The sequence below is a fragment of the Salvelinus fontinalis genome, chromosome 11, assembly GCF_029448725.1.
Source record: "Salvelinus fontinalis isolate EN_2023a chromosome 11, ASM2944872v1, whole genome shotgun sequence".
Taxonomy (NCBI): domain Eukaryota; kingdom Metazoa; phylum Chordata; class Actinopteri; order Salmoniformes; family Salmonidae; genus Salvelinus; species Salvelinus fontinalis.
In genome coordinates, this window is record NC_074675.1 from 33,498,244 (window position 1) to 33,522,162 (window position 23,919).

The 23,919-nt window shown below is 45.2% G+C and overlaps 1 protein-coding gene across 2 annotated transcripts; it reads right to left on the bottom strand.

Annotated features, from left to right (window-relative positions):
• Positions 1-52: 52 nt before the first annotated feature.
• LOC129865594 (proline-, glutamic acid- and leucine-rich protein 1-like) lies at positions 53-23,909 on the bottom strand. 2 transcript variants are annotated; one of them, XM_055938489.1, is made up of 17 exons: positions 23,708-23,909; positions 23,182-23,352; positions 21,119-21,268; positions 20,880-20,951; positions 20,689-20,748; positions 17,846-18,002; positions 12,487-12,619; positions 12,241-12,328; positions 11,998-12,086; positions 11,633-11,746; positions 11,216-11,366; positions 10,854-11,010; positions 10,585-10,640; positions 9,194-9,427; positions 2,749-3,411; positions 1,444-2,496; positions 53-1,206 (listed from the first exon to the last, which is right to left on the bottom strand). In XM_055938489.1, the coding sequence occupies exons 1-17, from the start codon at positions 23,849-23,851 to the stop codon at positions 1,186-1,188; spliced, it is 3,513 nt and encodes a 1,170-aa protein (XP_055794464.1). In that variant the 5' UTR covers positions 23,852-23,909; the 3' UTR covers positions 53-1,185. The 2 variants fall into 2 exon arrangements, with proteins under 2 accessions (XP_055794464.1, XP_055794463.1); XM_055938488.1 differs by having other exon boundaries at positions 53-1,216; positions 23,708-23,902.
• Positions 23,910-23,919: the final 10 nt, after the last annotated feature.

Below are 23,919 nucleotides of genomic sequence, written 5' to 3' on the forward strand. Positions count from 1 at the left end.
TAAAGTTAAACTGTTACACACACACTGAAACAATACAATAAAGACTTGACAGTTATTAGTTTCAACATGTTTGCATTTGACGTTTATTTTATAAGAAAAAATGGGAGAACAAAAAGAACAGAAGTTATACTGTATATAAAGATCCAAAAACACACTACTACTACACTCACTAACCATAGAATAGCACACACACCAGTATGAGCTGAAAAGTCTTTATGGTTGATGTAAAATAATCAAAGTGTTTAAAAGAAATAATAGTCCAGAGAGTTGTATTACAAATGCATCTACTGTCCTGTATTCAAGACGAAACGTGATCGTTTAAGACCGATCTAATTCCAACCTCTATGGCTGGCTGTGTTTACACAGGTAGCCCAGTTCTGATATTTATTTCACTAATCGGTCTTCTGAACAATTAGATCAGCTCTGAAAAAGATCTGTTGTGAAAAGATCTGATGTGATTGGTCAAAAGAACAATTAGTGAGAGGCCTCCCGAGTGGTGAAGTGGTCTAAGGCCCTGCATCGGAGTGCTAGCTGTGCCACTACAGATTCTGGCTCAGAGTCCAGGCTCTGTCGCAGCCGGCCGTGACCGGGAGACCCATGGGACGGTGCACAGTTGGCCCAGCATCGTCCAGGTTAGGGGAGGGTTTGGCCGGCAGGAATGTCCTCGTCCCATCGAGCACTAGAGACTCAGTGGCGGGCCGGGCGCCGTGCACGCTGCCACGGTCACCAGGTGTACGGTGTTTCCTCCGACACATTGGAGCAGCTGGCTTTCCGGGTTAAGTGGGCATTGTGTCAAGAAGCAGTGCGGCTTGGTTGGGTCGTGTTTCGGAGGAGGCGCGGCTCTCGAACTTCGCCTCTCCCAAGTTCATACGGGAGTTGCAGCGATGAGACAAGAGACAACTACCAATTGGATACCGTGAAATTAGGGAGAAAAAGGGGTGCAAAAAAATATATAAAAATAAAACAAAGACAAATTAGTGGGGAAAAAAGATCAGAATTGGGGTGCCTGTCTAAACCCAGCCTCAGTGTGTTTAATGAAAGAATGTGTGAGACTATGGAAGGGACTAGAAATCGAGTTGTTCTGATGGTATTGTGATGGAGCCGTGTCTGGCCTTGTTTAGGATGGGCGGTTGGATGCAGAGGGCACATTTTCTACATTGTCCGGAGGGTAGGCTACGAAGTCGGCTAACATGGACGCCATCGCTTCTTCATCCAACTGAGAGAGAGAGTGGGTTGTTAGACAGAATTGGTCAACAAAAGTTGTGGCAGAGGAAATGCACAACAGTCATTAACCAACATCATTTGTATATCTACAAAGTATTCCCCCTAAGCCATGTCCATGTAACACATTGGAAATGTGTGGGTTGTACATTACAAAAAGCCTGAGTTGTACAATGGTTATATGGACACTTTTTGAACAGTGTGTTTGAGTCCTTTTCTTACCTTTTTCTTCTCTGTTCCCTGTCCGGTTCCTTCCTCCTCTCCCTCTCTCTTCCTCTTCATCCCTCTCCCATCCTCTCCCTCTTTTCCTTCTTTCTCTCGTTCAGGCCCCTCTCCCTTGGTCTCCCTCGGAGCTGTTGATGACCTCATATCCTGTCCGGTATTGTTGCCGCCCTGTTTGGATATTTCTCCCTCCTGTTTGGATGGCTGATCGTCACCGTGCACCCTCACTTCCGGTGCAGGCTCCGCCTCCTGTTGTTGTTGAGCAGCAGGACCGTCTTCAAAAGAGGACGTTCCCTCCGGCCGATTGCTTCCCTTCTGCTCCCATGACCTCAATTTCTGCCCATGCTCGGCCCCTTCCTCATCTAGCTCCTTCCTCTCTCTCAGAGCTCCGCCCGTCACACACAGGATCTGAGGCATGGTCGGGTCATTCATTCCTTCATTGGCATCCTCCTCTCCCTCTCTCTCTTCCTCCATCACTCCGATGCTCTCTACCTCCTGAGCCTTTATCCCTCCTTCCCCCTCACTCTCCACCTCCTGAGCCTTTATCCCTCCTTCCCCCTCACTCTCCACCTCCTGAGCCTTTATCCCGCCTTCCCCCTCGCTCTCCACCTCCTGAGCCTTTTTCCTTCCTTCCCCCTCGCTCTCCACCTCCTGAGCCTTTATCCCTCCTTCCCCCTCGCTCTCCACCTCCTGAGCCTTTATCCCTCCTTCCCCCTCGCTCTCCACTCGGAATCCTCCTATCCCTCCCTCCTCCGCCAACCCTCTGAGCACCTCTCCTTCCATCCCTCCTCTCCTCCCTTCTCCGTCCAACAGCCGAATCTCTCCCTCTTCTTCATCCTCCATCTCCTCCCCCTCTTCCGCCTCATAATCATCAAGCTCTTCATCATCATATTCTTCCTCATCTGGGAAATCGCTCTCTTCCTCCTCTTCCTCTTCCAGCTCATCCTCTTCTTCATCAGAGCTGTTGATATTAATGACAGTGTGATCTTCGTCAGTGGATTGCTGTTGCTGCTGTAGGGCTCTGCTGGACTGGACTAACTGGTTCTGGTGAACCTGTAGAGTTCGAGAATTGTATTTAAAGGCGCAATACGTAGAATTGTTCCTCCTGGTTTCTAAAATTCATTTTTTTTTTTGGCCTGATTTCAGTTTGTGCCAAAACAAGCTATGTGTAGTGTAGATAATCATTGTATCATCCATACCGTTGTGAAATGTATTTTCAGCTGGTGTACAAAACCAAAAGATAAAAGACACACAAGCGAAACTTAACGACAGGACATTTAAGTGAAAATTAAGTGATTTTTGTACCTGTATGGGGAGATCTGGTGCTGGAGGCTGGCCCTGGAGCAACATCTGCTGGAGCTGGGCTCCAGGCAGGGAGTCAGCCCCGAGTTGGGCCACACCGGTGGAGTTGAGAGGGGGAACCAGAGAGACTAGCGGAGCTGGAGGGAACGAGTTGATGGTGGAGTTTGGGGTGGAGGAGGGGAGGAGAGGGTGAGGGAGGGAGGTAGAGGGAAGGTCGTTGGAAAGGGGGAGGGAGATGTCCCCACCCGGGTCGCCCCCTGGACAGGGCACGGGGAGTGTGACGCCACCTGGTGCTAAGGAAGACCCGGGAAGAGTGGCCGCAGCGCTGGTGCCATCTTGGCTTTCTAACATCAGCATCCTCTGTGGCACGATGACCACGCTATCGTCCGAATCGCTCTCTAGCGAAATCTCCACATCCTCTGCCTCTTCTTTGTTGTAACGGATGAAAACGGGTCTCTGGCCGCCGGAGAGCCCTGGAAGAACCAGAGGTAGGTGGTTGTCCAGGGAGCTGGGGAAGGGAGGTCCGGGGGTGGGCCCCCCTAGGAGGGTGAGGTTGGATGCCTGGGGGGGGGTGGGTTTGAGGGTGAGGGGGAAAGTGAGGGAGGGGGTGCGCGGATGGAGGAGGGAGTTGCATATGGTCAGGGCCTCTGTACAGAAGGAGGATACCTGGAGAGAGAGGGAGAGATGGGGATAAAGAGAAATAGATTCAGTAGGCAAATGTCGCTTGCTAGTCCAGTACATTTCACTAAGGATACAAATTTGCCTGAGCTAACCAAAAGCAGAAAATAACAGCACACATGGAAAATACTCCTACGCTATAAACAAATCTTCCCAGAGTATTACACCTCTCTAAACCAGTCTAAATAGTCCTCAACAGCACGAGGGTAAAATGACACCACTAAACATACTCGGTGTTAGTACAGTAGCATTATCACCTGAGCTTCAGCTAAGAGACAATGGCTGAAATGCATGGAACTGTGTCCAATAGCCAGAGTCAGATAGTAATTACATCCTTCACACACCTCAAAACAAACTACACAATCAACTCTAGAAAATGAATCCGCTGTTGTAAATGCTTCCATTGGACATGTTCATAAGGTTACATTATAAGGATGGCTACTTTGAACAATCTCAAATAGAACATATATTTTGATTTGTTTAACACTTTTTTGGTTACTACATGATTCCATGTGTTATTTCATAATTTTGATGTTTTCACAAATTTTCTACAATGTAAAAAATAGTAAAAATAAAGAAAAACCCTGGAATGAATAGGTGTGTCCAAACTTTTGACTGGTACTGTGCACACACACACACACACTGCTTGTATGTGTCGTTGAAATTGTTCCATGTTGCATTTATATTTTTGTTCAGTATGTATGCATAGTGCCTTCGGAAAGTATTCAGACCCCGTGACTTTTTTCCTCATCAATCTACACTCAATAACCCATAGTGACAAAAACAGGTTATAATTTATTTATTTTTTAATCTAATTGATAAAAAAACACAAATGAAATATCACATTTACATAAGTATTCATACCCATTACTCAGTACTTTGTTGATGCACCTTTGTCATTGATTTCAGCATCGAGTCTTCTTGGGTGTGACGCTTGTCGTGGAAATTCAGTACTGAGAGAGACTTGGTCATATCTTTAAACAATCATCTATATTTAATATTGATTCATTATTGCAATAATGAAACCGTCGACCCAACAGTCTTGATTGTTAGTCTGTAAAGGGTAGGCTCTCAGACTATGCTGTTCCTTAAATACCTCATTCCAAGATTGCTCAGTCATACCTGGTTCAACCCCCCCCATATAGATTGGGGCCACCATTAGCCACTTTGTGTTCATCCTCTGGTTTTATACATTTTTATTAAAAAAGATATTTAACTAGGCAAGTCAGTTAAGAACAAATTCTTATTTACAATGACGGCCTACCAAAAGGCCTCCTGCGGGGACGGGGGCCTGGGGTTAAAAAAATAAATATAGGACAAAACACACATCACAACAAGAGAGACACAACACGACATAAAGAGAGACCTAAGACAACAACATAGAATGATAGCAACACAACATGACAACAACATGGTAGCAACACAAACATGGTACAAACATTATTGGGCAAAGTTAACAGCACAAAGGTCAAGAAGGTAGAGACAACAATACATACAAAGCAGCCACAACTGTCAGTAAGAGTGTCCATGATTGAGTCTTCGAATGAAGAGATTGAGATAAAACTGTACAGTTTGAGTGTTTGTTGCAGCTCGTTCCAGTCGCTAGCTGCAGCGAACTGAAAAGAGGAGCAACCCAGGGATGTGTGTGCTTTGGGGACATTTAACAAAATGTGACTGGCAGAACAGGTGTATGTGGAGAATGAGGGTTGCAGTAGATATCTCAGATGGGGGGGGAGTGAGGCTAAGAGGGTTTTATAAATAAGCATCAACCAGTGGGTCTTGCGACGTATACAGAGATGACCAGTTTACAGAGGAGTATAGAGGGCAGTGATGTGTCCTATAAGGAGCATTGGTGGCAAATCTGATGGCCGAATGGTAAAGAACATCTAGCCGCTCGAGAGCACCCTTACCTGTCAATCTATAAATTATGTCTTCGTAATCTAGCATGGGTAGGATGGTCATCTGAATCAGGGTTAGTTTGGAAGTTGGGGTGAAAGAGGAGCGATTACGATAGAGGAAACCCAAGTCTAGATTGAAATGTTAGCCTGCAGCTTTGATATGTGCTGAGAGAAGAACAGTGCACCGTCTAACCATACTCCCAAGTACTTGTATGCAGTGACTACCTCAAGCTCTAAAGCCTCAGAGGTAGTAATAACACCTGTGGAAAGAGGGGCATTCTTCTTACCAAACCACATGACCTTTGTTTTGGAGGTGTTCAGAACAAGGTTAAGGGCAGAGAAAGCTTGTTGGACACTAAGAAAGCTTTATTGTAGAGAATTTAACACAAAATCCAGGGAGGGGCCAGCTGAGTATAAGACTATCATCTGCATATAAATGGATGAGAGAGCTTCCCACTACCTGAGCTTTGTTGTTGATGTAAATTGAGAAGAGCATGGGGCCTAGGATTGAGCCTTGGGGTACTCCCTTGGTGACAGGCAATGGCTGAGACAGCAGATTTTCTGACTTTATACACTGCACTCTTTGAGAGGTAGTTAGCAAACCAGGCCAAAGACCCCTCAGAGACACCAATACTCCTTAGCCAGCCCACAAGAATGGAATGGTCTACCGTATCGAAAGCTGTGGCCAGATCAATAAAAACAGCAGCACAATATTGCTTAGAATCAAGGGCAATGGTGACATCATTGAGGACCTTTAAGGTTGCAGTGACACACCTGAGCGGAAACCAGATTACACACCTGAGCGGAAACCAGATTGCATACCCGAGAGAATACTATAGACATCAACAAAGCCAGTCAGTTGATTATTGACAAGTGTTTCCAACACTTTTGATAAACAGGTCAAAATAGAAATAGGCCTTTTACAGTTATGATCAGCTTGATCTCCCCTTTTAAACAAAGGGCGGACTGTGGCTGCCTTCCAAGCAATGGGAACCTCCTCAGAAAGGAGAGAAAGGTTAAAAAGGTCAGCGATAGGCTTGGCGATGATAGGGGCAGCAACCTTAAAGAAGGGTCTAAACCATCTGACCCAGATGTTTTTTTGGGGTCAATTTTAAGGAGCTCCTTTAGCACGTCGGACTCAGTGACTGCCTGCAGGGAGAAACTTTGTAGCGGGGCAGGGGAAAAACAGGGAGAAGCATCGGGGATAGTCGCATTAGAAGGGGTGGGAGATGAGGAAATGTTGGACGGGCAAGGAGGCATGGCTGAGTCAAATAGGAATCCTGACTTAATGAAGTGGTGATCTGCCACTGGTACTCCCAGTCTCCCAGATGCCATGAAGATTAGGAATACTGAGGCCTTTGTTCCTCCAGCCTCTCTCTGTGACACCCACCACATCTTATCTATGGAACGCCAGCTGTAGGTTTTACCTAGCCATCAAATAGTTGCCAGCCCCAGCTTAAAAAAACTCCTCTCAGTTCACTCAGAATGAAGGAAATAAATGTTTTACTACAGTATTAGTTAAGTCAATAATGGCTAACTATTCATCTCAAACAAATAAGGTGAATACATAATTTTCCCCTCAAACGCTACAAGCTTGGCACACCTGTATTTTGTGAGTTTCTCCCATTCTTCCCTGCAGATCCTCTCAAGCTCTGTCAGGTTAGATGGGGAGCGTCGCTGCTCAGTTATTTTCAGGTCTCTCCAAAGATATTAGATCGGGTTCAAGTCCGGGCTCTGGCTGGGCCACTCAAGGACATTCAGAGACTTGTCCCGAAGCCACTCCTGCGATTTCTTGGCTGTGTGCTTAGGGTCGTTGTCCTGTTGGAAGGTGAAACCCAGTCTGAGGTCCTGAGCGCTCTGGAGCAGGTTTTCATTAAGGATCTCTGTACATCTTTGCCTCATTCCTGACTAGTCTCAAAAACAACAAAAACATCCCCCAGCATTTTGCTGCCACCACCATGCGTCACCGTAGGGATGGTGCCAGGTTTCCTCCAGAAGTGACGCTTGGCAATCAGTCCAAAGAGTTCAATCTTGGTTTCATCAGACCAGATAATCTTGTTACTCATGTTTTGAGTCTTTAGGTGCCTTTTGGCAAACTCCAAGCGGGCTGTCATGTGCCTTTTACTGAGGAGTGGCTTCTGTCTGGCCATTCTACCATAAAGGCCTGATTGGTGGAGTGTTGCAGAGATGGTTGTCCTTCTGGAAGGTTCTCCCATCTCCAAGAGGAACTCTAGAGCTCTGTCAGAGTGACCATCGGGTTCTTGGTCACCTCCCTGACCAAGGCCCTTCTCCCCTGATTGCTCAGTTTGGTCGGGCAGCCAGCTCTAGGAAGAGTCTTGGTGGTTCCAAACTCCTTCCATTTAATAATGATGGAGGCCACTGTGTTCTCGAGGACCGTCAATGCTGCAGACATATTTTGGTACCCTTCCCCAGATCTTTGCCTCAACACAATCCTGTCTCCGAGCTCTACGGACAATTCCTTCGACCTCATGGCTTGGTTTTTTTCTCTGACATGTACAGACAACTATGGGACCTTATATAGACAGGTATGTCTTTCCAAATCATGTCCAATCAATTGAATTTACCACAGGTGAACTCCAATCAAGTTGTAGAAACATCTCAAGGATGATCAATGGAAACAGGATGCACCTGAGCTCAATATGGAGTCTCATAGCAAAGGGTCTGAATACTTATGTAAATAAGGTATTTCTGTTGTTTATTTTTAATACATTTGCAAAAATTTCTACAAACATGTTTTCGCTTTGTCATTGTGGGGTATTGCGTGTTGATTGCTGAGGAATATCTATATTTTTTAAATCCATTTTAGAATACGGCTGTGTAAAAAGTAAAGTGGTCTGAATACTTCCCGAAGGCACTGTATGTATGCATGTATAGATAGATAGATCTGTGTGTGTGTTCTATACGTGTAGTTTTGTGTTTGTGCATGTGTCGATTGTGTGCTTGCAGTGTATGAGTTGGTGAGCGTGTGTGTGTATATGTTCTTATTTAAAGTGGAACAGAAGAGGCAGAATAATGTTTACTTGGTTGCTTAGACACAGACCACCAAACCAAAACACGACCCCAAATAACCCTTTAGTCCCCCTCCCTGAGTGTGTGTGTGTGTGTGTGTGTGTGCATGTACTTTCAGGTTGCAGTCCCTGTGTGTGTAGGTAGGGTTTCTGCATGTGTGTGTGTGTGTGTGTGTGTGTGTGTGTGTGTGTGTGTGTGTGTGTGTGTGTGTGTGTGTGTGTGCATGTACTTTCAGGTTGCAGTCCCTGTGTGTGTAGGTAGGGTTTCTGCATGTGTGTGTGTGTGTGTGTGTGTGTGTGTGTGCATGTACTTTCAGGTTGCAGTCCCTGTGTGTGTAGGTAGGGTTTCTGCATGTGTGTGTGTGTGTGTGTGCATGTACTTTCAGGTTGCAGTCATTGTGTGTGTAGGTAGGGTTTCTGCATGTGTGTGTGTGTGTGTGTGCATGTACTTTCAGGTTGCAGTCATTGTGTGTGTAGGTAGGGTTTCTGCATGTGTGTGTGTGTGTGTGTGTGCATGTACTTTCAGGTTGCAGTCCCTGTGTGTGTAGGTAGGGTTTCTGCATGTGTGTGTGTGTGTGTGTGTGTGTGTGTGTGTGTGTGTGCATGTACTTTCAGGTTGCAGTCATTGTGTGTGTAGGTAGGGTTTCTGCATGTGTGTGTGTGTGTGTGTGCATGTACTTTCAGGTTGCAGTCATTGTGTGTGTAGGTAGGGTTTCTGCATGTGTGTGTGTGTGTGCATGTACTTTCAGGTTGCAGTCCCTGTGTGTGTAGGTAGGGTTTCTGCATGTGTGTGTGTGTGTGTGTGTGTGTGCGCATGGTCCCTGTGGGTATATTACCCCCTACCTTCAGACTCCTATCCCTCCTCCCGTGGCTGAGTATGGACACAGTACAGGTGAGGGGTGGGGGCCATCGCGGTGCGGGCACTAGGACCAGAGCCAGTAGCAGACGGTACAGCTCCCTACGTGGGGGGGCACTGCCATACTGGCCACTCACCCCCCCAGCCCCGCTGTCACTCCAGTTAGCGCCATGCTGTTGCTGCAGACACACACACAGGGGGAGGACGACATCGTGGAGACGCTAGGGGGAGAGGGATGGGAAGGGAGATACAGGGTTAACATACACAGCGATCACATAGATACACAAAGGGGCAGGCAGAGAGAGCGGGGAGGAAAGGAAACATGACCAAAATTATTGGAAAATTATATTATACTAATACAATTGCTCAGAGAAAGATTTTGTTAAACAAGTAATACTTTCCCGGTCAAAATTATTGGCACCCTTGTTTTCAATACTCCGGCACTGAGCCTTTTTCTAAAATGTTTTATGAGATTGGAGAAGACATTGGGGGGGGGGGGGGGGGGAATCTTAGACTATTCATCCATACAGAATCTTTCCAGATCCTTGATATCCTTCATCTGCCTTCTTCAATTCAAACCACGGGTTTTCAATGGGGTTCACGTCCGGAGACTAAAATGGCCATTGCAAAATGTTGATTTTGTGGTCAATTAACCATTTCTTTGTGGACTTTGCTGTTTGCTTGGGGTTACTGTCTTACTGAAAAATCCACTTACGGTCAAGTTTCAGCTCCCTAGCAGAGTTTTAGGCTAAAATGTCCCGGTACTGGGTAAAGTTCACAATGCTGTCGACCATAACAAGGGCCACAAGACCAGTAGAAGCTAAATCGGCCCATAATATCAGCGATCCACCACCACCATATTTTACAGTAGGTACGGCGTTCATCTCTGCTTATCACAACACCAAACCCACCACTGGTGCGCGTGGCCAAATTGTTTTCATTTCATCTTACAAATGTAGATGCTTGGAGTTTGCTGAACGGCATTGGCAATTGGATTGGAACCGGTGCCATGGCCAGATGACAGCAAAATAGAGCTCTTTGGCCACGCACACCAGTGGCAGGTTTGCCGTTGAAAGCAGGATGTAATGAGCAGAGAACCCCATACCTACTGTAAAATATGAAGGTGGATCTTTGATATAATCATTTTGAAACCTTATTTTAAGATAATCGTTTTTTTATTACTTGTTCAACAAAATCTATTTATCTGTTCAATTGTATTAGTATAAAATCATTTCCCAAACAAATTAGCATACAATATAGTTCAGTACTTGTATTATTTATTCTATACAGTCTTTCTTTGCTCGTCTTTATCAAGGGTGCCAATAAGTTCGGTCATGACTATTACGGAGAAGGTTTAATAACAACACACACAACTGACCTTGTGTATATCTTCCTTCAGTAGAGATCCACTGGTCAGTATGACTTGTCTCAATGCTGCAAAGAGAGACAGTCATATGTTGTATTACCATACTCATTACAGCTCGTCAAGATATCATTGACCTGTGATTGATTGTAAATGCTAAAAAATACACTACGAAAGGGATTGGTCATTCATTGGCAACATGACTGGAAAATGTATACTTTTGTTTTGTTTACACACATCTCCAATAATCAACAAATGTCAACACACTAGATAAACCCCCCCACCTCTGAGTGCAGACAGGCAGGTGTCCTGATTGGCCAGCGAGTCTCCTTTCCTCTGGAAAGAGGCTCCGCCCCCGTCGCTCACAGCCAATCCAGGCTTCCGGCTTTTAGGGCAGGGCTTGCTGGAAACCAGATCACGTAGCTGGGGAGAGCTAGAGGGCTGGAGAAGAGGAGGAAAAAGAGAGGAGAGGGGGATGTGTTAGACTTAAGTGGAGCGTGAGTAAATATCGTGCAATGGCACCCTATTCCCTATGTAGTGCACTACTATTGACCAACATTTTTTGACCAGAAATAGTGCACTACATAGCCATAGTGGTGACCATCCTAAGCTTCTCGTTGGCAATATACCAATCAGATCCTCTCACCCTAACAGAGTCCGCCCCTGGTGTGATGTCACCCAGCAGGTGGGCCAATAGGAGCTCGGAGTGGGTGGGGCTTCCCTGCAAGACACTGGCTGAGGCTCCTCCCACTCTTACCCAGAGTTCTAAGGTACGGTACAAGGACACACGCACTGCACTATGGGTCAAAAGGAGAGAGATTATGAACATACGAATACAAATACAGGAGGTTTGGAGTGTTTGTATCAGCGGAGGCTGCTGAGGGGAGGACGGCCCATAACGGCTGGAGCGGAGTGAACGGAATGACGTCAAGCTATGTGTTTGAATTATTTTATACTAGTCTACGCATTCCGCTCCAGCCTTTACCACAAGCCCGGCCTCTCCAATTAAGGAGCCACCAACCTCCTGCATAGCGCGCAGGGTGTGTGTGTGTGTGTGAGATACCTGAATGCTCTCTGTTGTCCCAGGCTGGTTTCAGGTAGAGGGGTCCAGGCAGACAGGGTCTGAGAGAATAGTCTCTGGAGCACACCGGAGTACTGCACCAACCCACTGCCTAAACTGAGATAGGAGAGAGGAAAGAAGAGAGAAGAATTAAAGTCCACCAGTCCACTAATGAATAAAAGACCCATTGCATTTAGATTCTTTTCAAACCAGCACTTGCGTAGCCTGGTCCCAGATCCGTTTGTGCGCTCATGCCAACTCCTTGTCACTCACTGTTTGACGAGACAAATGAGAGCAATGGAGTTGGCATGAGCGCAAACAGATCTGGGACCAGGCTAGCACTTGGGTTGCCTTCAGTAGGTACTTACGCTGTGATGAGAGCGTGCAGCACCTGTAGAGTGTCTTTGTGTACGGCAGGCAACACCAGCAGCCTCACACACCCATCACCCGTTACATTCTGTTGATAAAGAGAACCATGCCAACGATACACCAAGACTCTTGTGTACCTCACCTTACTGCATTTTGGATGGTTGAATGTTTATTACATTTTTGGGGGTGTTTGACAAAACAGTGGTGTGTGTGAGTGAGTGAGTGAGTGAGGAGGCACTCACTATGCTCTTGGAGCTGACCGCCAGGGCGCGACAGACCAGGTTGAGCACCTGCTGTACAGGTAGACGCACTGCAGAGGCCGGGTCCACACTGAGAGAGACAGAGAGAGAGAGACAGACAGGAACATTTGTAATTTGGGTAGTTAGTAAAAGCTTCCGATGTGTGTGTGTGTGTGTGTGTGTGTGTGTGTGTGTGTGTGTGTGTGTGTGTGTGTGTGTGTGTGTGTGTGTGTGTGTGTGTGTACCTACCTGAGTGTGTGTTTGAGAGCCAGGCAGGCAGCTCTGTATCTGTGTTGTAACTGCAGCAGGAGGAGGGGGTCTGAGTCGTCCAGAGGATGGTAGGGCAGCTCGACACCTGGCCCTTCATACTGCACTGTCCCTTCTGAAACACAAGAGGGCAGAACACACCGTAGGGAAAGAGGCATGACTCACTAGACTAGATAGTAGGGATGGGAATCGTTCCTTTCAAGCACGATCTAGATACATGGGCTCTGATATGGATACTTTTAGTTTGAAATGTTTCGGTTCGATTCGGGGAAAAACTCGATACGATCCGAGGCACTAACATTTGTTGCATGAACACATTCATTTTCCGTTCTAAATTCAAATCGGTTACCGATGGCGCTATAGCCTGACGACTCACACTAAATTCTCACGCTGCTCTGTTGCTACAGACTTTAGTCCGAGACTGCCATCGTTGAAGTTGTTTGTGGTGACGAGGGCACGAGGGGCTTTGTACAAAACAAAGTCCTCAGCGATTTGATCGTCTCTAACCAGTCAGAGTATCAAATCCAAAGGCTAATTTTCAAACCGCCGTTCTGGCTCTGGCCCAACCCATCGGCGCGAAAGTGTTCAAATTTGGTGAAGGGTTGGGGAGCTATTCATTGCGGAGGAGAAACTAATGTCCGTGGGTGTGGCGTAGCATTTGGCTGGAGCAAGGAGTCTGGGTTGCCAGGCAAATGGAGCTAAGGACCTGAGCATCCAGATTAGGGAGGGTGTTTAATCTCAACTCCCCATCACCTACTGTTTAACTTGTCATTTTAACAGATGCTTTTTTTTAAATAATAATGATTCAATATTTATAGCCAATTCATGTAAAACACAGCTTTGGATTTCACCCCCGTCTCAAAAACAAATGGTTTTGACCGTTTGGAACTTTAACAAGAGATACTTGTTATGAAATTACAACTTTAACCTGTTCCTGTAAAAATGACCAAATGCACTGACTGTTTAAAAGCAAAACTACCAAAACTATTTCTTATGGTCAAACCTGGCAATCGAAAAGACCCAATCAGCAGTTAGATGTGCAATCAGAAAGATGTAAGTTGTGTCCACTCCGGTAGTCTACACATCTCCGCCGGTAAAAACCCCATTTTCTACAGCGCATTTGGTAACAATGACCCAGCAAATTACAATGGTTGTCACCCAACTAATAAAGCCTATGATTTGACTTTGCAAAAGCCACAAGCATTGGAATGCTGAAGGTGCCATGCAGGAGTTTGAATATAAGATCAGTGGTAGAGATGCACGATATATCAGAATCGGCAGACATTATCTAAAAATGCCAACATCGGCCCGATGTCTAGTTTAACGGCGATGTGCCAAAACCGATGTCAACGCTAACCTGCATACATATATAACGTAGGTAATTACATAACGACGCCACGAAAAATACAGCCCTACTCAGAACAAAAGCAGAAAAATACTAAGCGCAAACTTCCAACAACTAAACAAGTTCAAGTCGAGCAGTCATTTGAAAGAGTAAGAAAATTACAGCGAGACAACTCAAAAGCTGAAATCCATTAATGCAAAGATAATGGAATTCATTGCCCTTGACAATCAACCGCTCTCTGTCCTGGATGATGTTGGCCTTCGCCGACTGGTCGAACACCTAGAGCTTCGGTACACACTACCAAGTAGGCACTATTTTTTAGATGTTGCCCTACCAGAGTTGCACAGGATTGTTGAAACGCACATCCATGAGCTACTTTCTATGGGCGTCACTGCTATTAGCTTCACGACTGACATTTGGACCAGCGAAGTCAGCCCCATGAGCATGCTGAGTCTGACAGCACCGTGGGTCGACGAGGATTTCGTACTGAGGAAAGCCGTATTACATGCTCAAGAATGTGCTGGTTCACATATCTGCTGCTGCCATTTCAATGGCATTTGAGAACATGTTTGAAACTTGGAAACATGAACACATTCCTAGCTCCAGTCGAACAACAGACTCGAGAAATAAGCTCATCAACTGCGTCTGCAGCAGACGTAATACCCTCTGTCATGGCATTGAAACGCCTGCTCAACAAAACTGCCAACACAGACCGTGGGGTTAAAAATTTGCAAAAGTACTCTACAAGAGGCTGTGAACAAGCGGTTCGGGTGGCATTCTCTCTGAGTCTCTTTACTGTGTCGCCACCATGCTCGGTCCCGCTACTTCGATGGAGACAAGGAACAGGGTTTACTTGAAATGTTACAGACAGCTAGACATGACGGAAACGGACAGTGACAGTGCGCACCGAGGATGAGAGGCCACGGACAGACCGAGCTGAAACTTCACTGCTTGACATGCATGAGGAAATCCTGGCTGAGACTGAACTAATCTGGAGTATTTCTCCTGTCTTATCTGGTGTCCTGTGTGAATTTACAGTTGAAGTCAGAAGTTAAGATACACTTAGGTTGGAGTCATTAAAACTTGTTTTTCAACCACCCCACACATTTCTTGTTAACAAACTATAGTTTTGGCAAGTTGGTTAGGACATCTGCTTTGTGCATGACACAAGTCATTTTTCCAACAATTGTTTACAGACCGATTATTTCACTTATAATTAACTGTGTCACAATTCCAGTGGGTCAGAAGTTTACATACACTAAGTTCTCTGCCTCTAAACAGCTTGGAAATTCCAGAAAATGTCAGGGCTTTAGAAGCTTCTGATAGGCTAATTGACATAATTTGAGTCAATTGGAGGTGTACCTGTGGATGTATTTCAAGGCCTACCTTCAAACTCAGTGCCTCTTTGCCTGACATCATGGGAAAATCAAAGGAAATCAGCCAAGACCTCAGAAAATAACATTTAGACCTCCACAAGTCTGGTTCATCCTTGGGAGCAATTTCCAAACGCCTGAAGGTACCACGTTCATCTTTGCAAACAATAGTACGCAAGTATAAACACCATGGGACCACGCAGCCGTCATAACGCTCATGAAGGAGACGCATTCTGTCTCCTAGAGATGAATGTACTTTGGTGTGAAAAGGGCAAATCAATCCCAGAACAACAGCAAAGGACCTTGTGAACATGCTGAAGGAAACAGGTACAAAAGCATCCATATCCACAGAAAAACGAGTCCTATATCGACATAACCTGAAAGGCCACTCAGCAAGGAAGAAGTCACTGCTCCAAAACCAGCATAAAAAAGCCAGACTACGGTTTGTAACTGCACATGGGGACAAAGATTGTACTTTTTGGAGAAATGTCCTCTGGTCTGATGAAACAAAAATAGAACTGCTTGGCCAGAATGACCATCTTTATGTTTGGAGTAAAAAGGGGTGGCTTGCAAGCCGAAGAACACCATCCCAACCGTGAAGCACGGGGGTGGCTACATCATGTAGTGGGGGTGCTTTGCTGTAGGAGCAAAATAGATGACATCATGAGGCAGGAAAATTATGTGGATATATTGAAACAACATCTCAAGACATCAGTCAGGAAGTTAAAGCTTGGTCGCAAATGGGTCTTCCAAATGGACAATGACCCCAAGCATACTTCCAAAGTTGTGGCAAAATGGCTTAAGGACAACAAAGTCAAAGTATTAGAGTGGCCATCACAAAGCCCTGACCTCATTCCTATAGAAATTTGTGGGCAGAACTGAAAAAGTGTGTGCAAGCAAGGAGGCCTACCTCCTGACTCAGTTACACCAGCTCTGTCAGGAGGAATGGGCCAAAATTCACCAAACTTATTGTGGGAAGCTTGTGGAAGGCTACCTGAAACATTTGACACAATTTAAAGGCAATGTTACCAAATACTAATTGAGTGTATGTAAACTTCTGACCCACTGGGAATGTGATGAAAGAAATAAAAGATGAAAAAATTATTCTCTCTACTATTTTTGTGACATTTCACATTCTTAAAATAAAGTGGTGGTCCTAACTGACACAAAACAGGGAATTTTTACTAGGATTAAATGTCAGGAATTGTGAAAAGCTGAGTTTAAATGTATTTGGCTAAGGTGTATGTTAACTTCCGACTTCAACTGTATGTTTGCTCTCTCAAATTCTCCCCCTTTCTCTCTGAGGACCTGAGCCCTAGGACCATGCCTCAGGACTACCTGGCCTGATGACTCCTTGCTGTCCCCAGTCCACCTGGTCATGCTGCTGCTCCAGTTTCAACTGTTCTGCCTGTGGCTATGGAACCCTGACCCGTTCACAGGACGTGCTACCTTGTCCCAGACCTGCTGCTTTCAACTCTCTAGAGACAGCAGGAGCGGTAGAGATACTCTGAATGATTGGCTTTGAAAAGCCAACTGACATTTACTCCTGAGGTGCTGACCTGTTGCACCCTCGACAACCACTGTGATTATTATTTGACCCCGCTGGTAATCTATGAACATTTGAACATCTTGGCCATGTTCTGTTATAATCTCCACCCGGCACAGCCAGAAGAGGACTGGCCACCCCTCATAGCCTGGTTCCTCTCTAGGTTTCTTCCTACGTTCCGGCCTTTCTAGGGATTTTTTCCTAGCTACCGTGCTTGTATACCTGCATTGCTTGCTGTTTGGGGTTTTTAGGCTGGGATTCTGTACAGCACTTAAGGGCTTTATAAATAAATGTGATTAATTGAACAAATGAACAAGAAAACAGCACAACAAGTAAGTGAAAGAAATAGGTTTTGATTATGTTTTACAGGTAATGGGGACATATGTAAATGCCAACAAAAGAACTTTTTGTTCAGTGTGTGTGTGTTTCAGCTATGCTTAAAAAGGCAGCTAAAAAAATGTATATCGGTTATCGGTATCTTTTTTTTGGCAAGGAAAATATTGGCTATCGTTATCGGCCAGAAATGTAATATCGGCGCATCCCTAATCAGGGGTATGCCTAGCTCTTGTTGGCATGAGCACCTGCGCTCTGTGCGCACACACCGTTGTTATCTGGCTTGGAGATCAATGACTGTCACACACATTTACGTGCTTAGTTAGATAGGCTACTATTCAGTCACAAAAGATAAGAGGTATTTTCGAATGGGGGAAATAAAATGATATGAGTAAAAGACATCAGTGAATCGGCAGTTCGTTACGTTTGAATCGATTTTCAGACCGATTCATGCTACATTTGCATCGGTTTGGGCTCCCGTGGACCGGTGCACTCGTATCTTAAACATTTGAACCGGTGAATCATTACCTCCCTAGCAGATAAGCATCATTCTGGTTGTAAAACCCTGAAGACAATTTTCATGTTTTTAATCATTCATGAAAACATCTGAGAGTAGGAGTGCTGATCTAGGATCAGGTCTCCCCTGACCATGTAATCTTATTCATTAAGATCTATAAGGCTATACTGAGCCTAGATCAGCGCTCATACTCTGAAACGCTTTATGAAAGAAAAAGCATTCTCTACCTGATTCAGAGCCCTGGTAGAGTTGTGCCAGTATGCCATTGGCCGAGGCCAACAGGCAGTGAAGCTGATTGGTCCATCCCTCGGCTCTGCGCCCGCCTCCCCCTCTCTCCACCACTCCGCCCAAACAGGTCAGACGACCATAACACTCACATGCTACCTGGAGATGGAGAGATAGATAGAGAAGATAGAGAGATGGAGGAGAAAAGTGAAGGCGTTGACAAACATGAGGTTATATAAATAAAGCATACAAATAGAGACAGATTTAACATGGAAGAAAATGTGACCCTTTTCAAGAAACTAGGTGTATGTCGCATGTCACTACTTCACAGGAAAGGCATTTGAACGTTGTTTTTGCAGAAATGTTTTCTGGAACATGTTAACTTTCATGTGCCTTACTAACAAACTTGTATACCATCTGTAAATACGAATAAAACATTTAAAATTACGAGCCTAGTTGGTGTAGCCACGGAAAAATACAGGAACCTTTTCGCTGGAAATGATTGGCTGAGATAATGGTTGGGCTTGACCTGCCAAGGAGAAGAGATTGGATTGATCTGCCATGTAGCTGGCTTCTGTCTATAACATGAGCTATTATTATAACACGAAGATATAATGAAGAACTGAAACATTTTCTGCTACTGCTCTCTACAATGAAGTTAATTGCGATATCGACAAAGCTCAGTAGTATGATGGACTACTTTCTGGAGGATGATAGTGACTCTTTCCGACTGTAAAAATTAACCAGACAATGAGGAAATCCTTGATTTCGGGAAAAACATTTTTCATTGAACCAGACATTGTAGTCCTCTGATGACAATGGTGGGGAAGAAACGGTGTCGTTGTCACGGAAGTTGACCGAATTTTCGAATCAGTGGAATGCCCGGTGGAAGCAGAGAGGATTAGATTACATCTTCAAACTAAGGGCAACCATGGCATCCATGACAGAGAGGAAGAAGCATTCATCCATGTACAGTTGAAGTTGGAAGTTTACATACACCGTAGCCAAATACATTTAAACTCAGTTGTTTTTAAACTGGCTTTTTAAGCTCTGCCCACACATTTTCTACAGGATTGAGGTCAGGGCTTTGTGATGGCCACTCCAATACCTTGACTTTGTTGTCCTTAAGCCATTTTGCCACAACTTTGGAAGTATGCTTGGGGTCATTGTCCATTTGGAACACCCATTTGCGACCAAGCTTTAACTTCCTGATTGATGTCTTGAGATGTTGCTTCAATATATCCACAATTTCCCTTCCTCATAAGCCATCTATTTTGTGAAGTGAACCAGTCCCTCCTGCAGCAAAGCAACCCCACAACATGATGCTGCCACCCCCGTGCTTCACGGTTGGGATGCTGTTCTTCGGCTTGCAAGCATCCCACTTTTTCCTCCAAACATAACGATGGTCATTATGGCCAAGCAGTTCTATTTTTGTTTCATCAGACCAGAGGACATTTCTCCAAATAATACAATATTTGTCCCCATGTTCAGTTGCAAACCGTAGTCTGGCTTTTTTTGGCGGTTTTGGAGCAGTAGCTTCTTCCTTGCTGAGCGGCCTTTCAGGTTATGTCGATATAGGACTCTTTTTACTGTGGACACATACTTTTGTACCCGTTTCCTCCAGCATCTTCACAAGGTCCTTTGTTGTTGTTCTGGGATTGATTTGCACTTTTTGCACCAAAGTACATTCATCTCTAGGAGACAGAATGCGTCTCCTTCCTGAGCGATATGACGGCTGCGCGGTCCCATGGTGTTTATACTTGCGTAAAATTGTTTGTACAGATGAACGTGGTACCTTCAGGCGTTTGGAAATTGCTCCCAAGGATGAACCAGACTTGTGGGGGTCTACAATTTTTTTTCAGAGGTCTTGGCTGATTTCTTTTGATTTTCCTATGATGTCAAGCAAAGAGGCACTGAGTTTGAAGGTAAGCCTTGAAATACATCCAAAGGTACACCTCCAATTGACTCAAATGATGTCAATTAGCCTATCAGAAGCTTCTAAAGCCATGACATCATTTTCTGGAATTTTCAAAGCTGTTGAAAGGCAGAGTCAACTTAGTGTATGTAAACTTCTGACCCACTGGAATTGTGATACGTGAAATAATCTGTCTGTAAACAATTGTTGGAAAAATTACTTGTGACATGCACAAAGTAGATGTCCTAACCGACTTGCCAAAACTATAGTTTGTGAACAAGAAATTTGTGGAGTGGTTGAAAAACAAGTTTTAATGACTCCAACCTAAGAGTATGTAAACTTCCGACTTCAACTGTACATGACTAAACCAAAAACTCTACTAAGCAAGTAACCATTTCACTATACTGTTTACACCTTCTGTACCCTGTGCATGTGACAAATAAACTTATATTTTATTTGACATAGTGTGCATTTACCAGATACAGGTCATGTGAAGAACATGACCTGCACCAAAATCAGATTAGGATATAGGCCAAGGACTAGATAAAGTCAATTTTTGCTACTACTTTTTCCTACTACTTTCACCACATTTAGTCTTGAAATCTTTGGTTGTTTACTACACTGTGAATCCTTAAAGGGTTGGGTGGGACTAAGGCTTAAGAGGGTGTGAACAATGCTGAATGAACATACACAAAGAAGAGCTCTCCAGCAGGTGTACCAAAACATTCACGGGCCATTTTCTCTAAAGTGGGGTTACAAGTTTATCATCACCTTTCAAAGCAGAACTACTTTCCCATTGTTCCTCAACTGCAGTGTACGATATACCATTTTCTAGATCGGAGTCTCTACTTTTATCTAATGTAAAAAACACAATTTCACTACATAGGACCGAATCCAGGTGGTGCGTCACAAAATAAACTGAAGACAAACCTCTTGTACTTTTGGGTTGACACTCTCCATTTTGGATAAGAAATAGGCACCCAGTTTGTCCTGTTGAAGACAAATTGTCAGACAGAGATAAAAACAACATCAATAACGACAACACGGAGTCTCCCAAATTATGATGTACTAAAAGAGCATCTGATTTGTCATGTAGTAAATGAGTGTGTTGTAATGCTCACCCTCAGGGAGCCACAGGCTCGGGGATAGAAGGTCATACATGCAGTCATCCCCTCCATGGCAGCTAGGTGACACTAAACATACACACACTGTTATCGAATTCTGCTCTAGTATTCCTCAATAAAAAGTTCCAACAGAGAATGAATCACTCGTGTTTCATTGCCACCTTTTTGCTTTAGTATCCTCCAGCTTACATAGTTAACTGCTACTGTATACAAGCAATTCCCCAGCCCTAACTTACCTCAGACTTGAGGCCTAGCAGGGAGGTGAGGATCCCCAGGACAGAGTTGAGGCCCACCTCCCTGGCCAGCTCAGGTAGCTGGGATGAATACTGGAGCAGGTCCTGGAGGACACCCACCGCTAGCTGGACGGACGGGAGGGGGTCCTGGGACTGGGGGAGAGGGAAAAAGGGTTTGAATTAGCTTAAGTAGATTTTTTTTTTAAGTAAGAAATGTCAAGAGATTTAACCCAGTTCTTTCTGATGTCCCCATCCACATTTGATTAAGCAAAGTCATAAAATGTGTGCCTCTCTCTAGGTTATGCATTGTGCTGTACAGGTGTGTGTCTTCAAATCAAAGTTTATTTGTCACGTGCGTCGAATACAACAGGTGTAGTAGACCTTACAGTGAAATGCTTACTTAAAGGCTCTAACCAATAGTGCAAAAAAGGTATTAGGTGAACAATAGGTAAGTAAAGAAATAAAACAACAGTAAAAAAGACAGACTATATACAGTAGCAAGGCTATAAAAGTAGCGAGGCTACATACAGACACCGGTTAGTCAGGCTGATTGAGGTAGTATGTACATGTAGATATGGTTAAAGTGACTATGCATATATGATGAACAGAGTAGCAGTAGTGTAAAAGAGGGGTTGGGGGGGCACACAATGCAAATAGTCAGGGTAGCCATTTGATTAGCTGTTCAGGAGTCTTATGGCTTGGGGGTAAAAACTGCCTTTTTGTCCTAGACTTGGCACTCCGATACCGCTTGCCATGTGGTAGTAGAGAGAACAGTTTATGACTGGGGTGCCTGGGGTCTTTGACAATTTTTAGGGCCTTCCTCTGACACCACCTGGTGTAGAGGTCCTGGGTGGCAGATGCCCTCCTCACGATTGTCTTGGTGTGTTTGGACCATTCTAGTTTGTTGTTGATGTGGACACCGAGGAACTTGAAGCTCTCAACCTGCTCCACTACAGCCACGTCGATGAGAATGGGGGCGTGCTCGGTTCTCCTTTTCCTGTAGTCCATAATCATCTCCTTAGTCTTGGTTACGTTGAGGGATAGGTTGTTATTCTGGCACCACCCGGCCAGGTCTCTGACCTCCTCCCTATAGGCTGTCTCGTCGTTGTCGGTGATCAGGCCTACCACTGTTGCGTCGTCTGCAAACTTAATGATGGTGTTGGAGTCGTGCCTGGCCATGCAATCGTGGGTGAACAGGGAGTACAGGGGGGGACGGAGCACGCACCCCTGGGGAGCTCCAGTGTTGAGGATTAGCGTGGCACGTGTTGCTACCTACCCTCACCACCTGGGGGTGGCCCGTCAGGAAGCCCAGGATCCAGTTGCAAAGGGAGGTGTTTAGTCCCAGGATCCTTAGCTTAGTGATGAGCTTCGAGGGTACTATGGTGTTGAACGCTGAGCTGTAGTCAATGAATAGCATTCTCACATAAGTGTTCCTTTTGTCCAGGTGGGAAAGGGCAGTGTAGAGTGCAATAGATATTGCATCTTCTGTGGATCTGTTTGGGCGGTATGCAAATTGGAGTGAGTCTAGGGTTTCTGGGATAATGGTGTTGATGTGAGCCACTACCAGCCTTTCAAAGCACTTCATGGCTACGGACGTGAGTGCTCCAGGTCTGTAGTCATTTAGGCAGGTTGCTTTTGTGCTCTTGGGCACAGGGACTATGGTGGTCTGCTTGAAACATGTTGGTATTACAGACTCAATCAGGGACATGTTGAAAATGCCAGTGAAGACACCTGGTCAGCATATGTCCTGGTAATCCGTCTGGCCCCGCAGTCTTGTGTATCTTGGATTTGTCTCAGTGAATGTTTTGTACAGATGTGTCTCCGGTGTGTGTGTGTGTGTATGTGTGTGTGTGTGTGTGTGTGTGTTTATCATGAAAGTCTACAACAGTGCTTGACTTGGACTGAAATAGGTGCCGGTACAGTTATATTTAGGTGCAATATTCTATAAGAGAAACAGGAGATCAAGCAGTAGAACATTTGAGGCGCTACTCCTGAGCTCCTGCCAAAGTCAAGCACTGGTCTACAGGCGTCTTCATACAGTGTCTTAGCTTCATACTGTGTCTTACCTGTATGACCTGCTGTAGGGACCGTAGCCATGAGAGACAGTGTTGTTGGAACACATCACTAGAACTGTCTTTGACCAGCACTGAGAGAAGACACAGCCCCTCGAACTTGGTTTTGCTGTTGCCAAGTTTGGCGTTGCTGAGTCCCACGAGACCACCCACAGCTCCAGTACTCTGAGGGGATAAGAGCGAGAAGTAAGTGACATCAACCGGGCGATCAGCGGCTATACAAACTTTAGACGCAAAACGACATTAGAGTGGGCTATGTAGCAAGATATGACACAATGCTATTCAGCAAGGGAAAAACAAAGACTAGCACGAGTCGATTGCATTGAGACGATACTCATTGAGACAGCTCCCGAGTGGCGCAGCGGTCTAAGGCATCTCATTGCTAGAGGCTTCACTACAGACACCCTGGTTCGAATCCGGGCTGTAACACAGCTACCTTGCTAAGGTAAAAAAAAAAAAAAATTGAAAGCAGACGGGATGCCATGCTTGGTCAATTCCAAGAATAGCAAGCCAGTTTTACCTGTGTCGAGAACACGCCGTGCTCCCGGTAATTCGCTAAAAGTGCAGGTAAATATTCGGGCCGCTGCTCCTTCAGAACAGACACCAGACCCTCGGTTAGCCGCATATTGGAGGAGCCATGCATCCAAGCCGCTGTTACAGCCATCTTCCCACTCCGCCACGCTAAAACGTGTCAATTATGCGACGGACGTAGTTATTCAACGAAGATGTTGA

Excerpts from the sequence above, each read along its gene's own strand:
- LOC129865594 (XM_055938488.1), bottom strand. The coding sequence starts at position 23,851 with ATGGCTGTAACAGCGGCTTGGATGCATGGCTCCTCCAATATGCGGCTA. Across the intron at positions 21,269-23,181 it reads CCCTACAGCAGGTCATACAG|TCCCAGGACCCCCTCCCGTC; the intron begins GTAAGACACAGT and ends CCTCTCCCCCAG. Across the intron at positions 20,952-21,118 it reads TGCTAGGCCTCAAGTCTGAG|TGTCACCTAGCTGCCATGGA; the intron begins GTAAGTTAGGGC and ends GTGTATGTTTAG.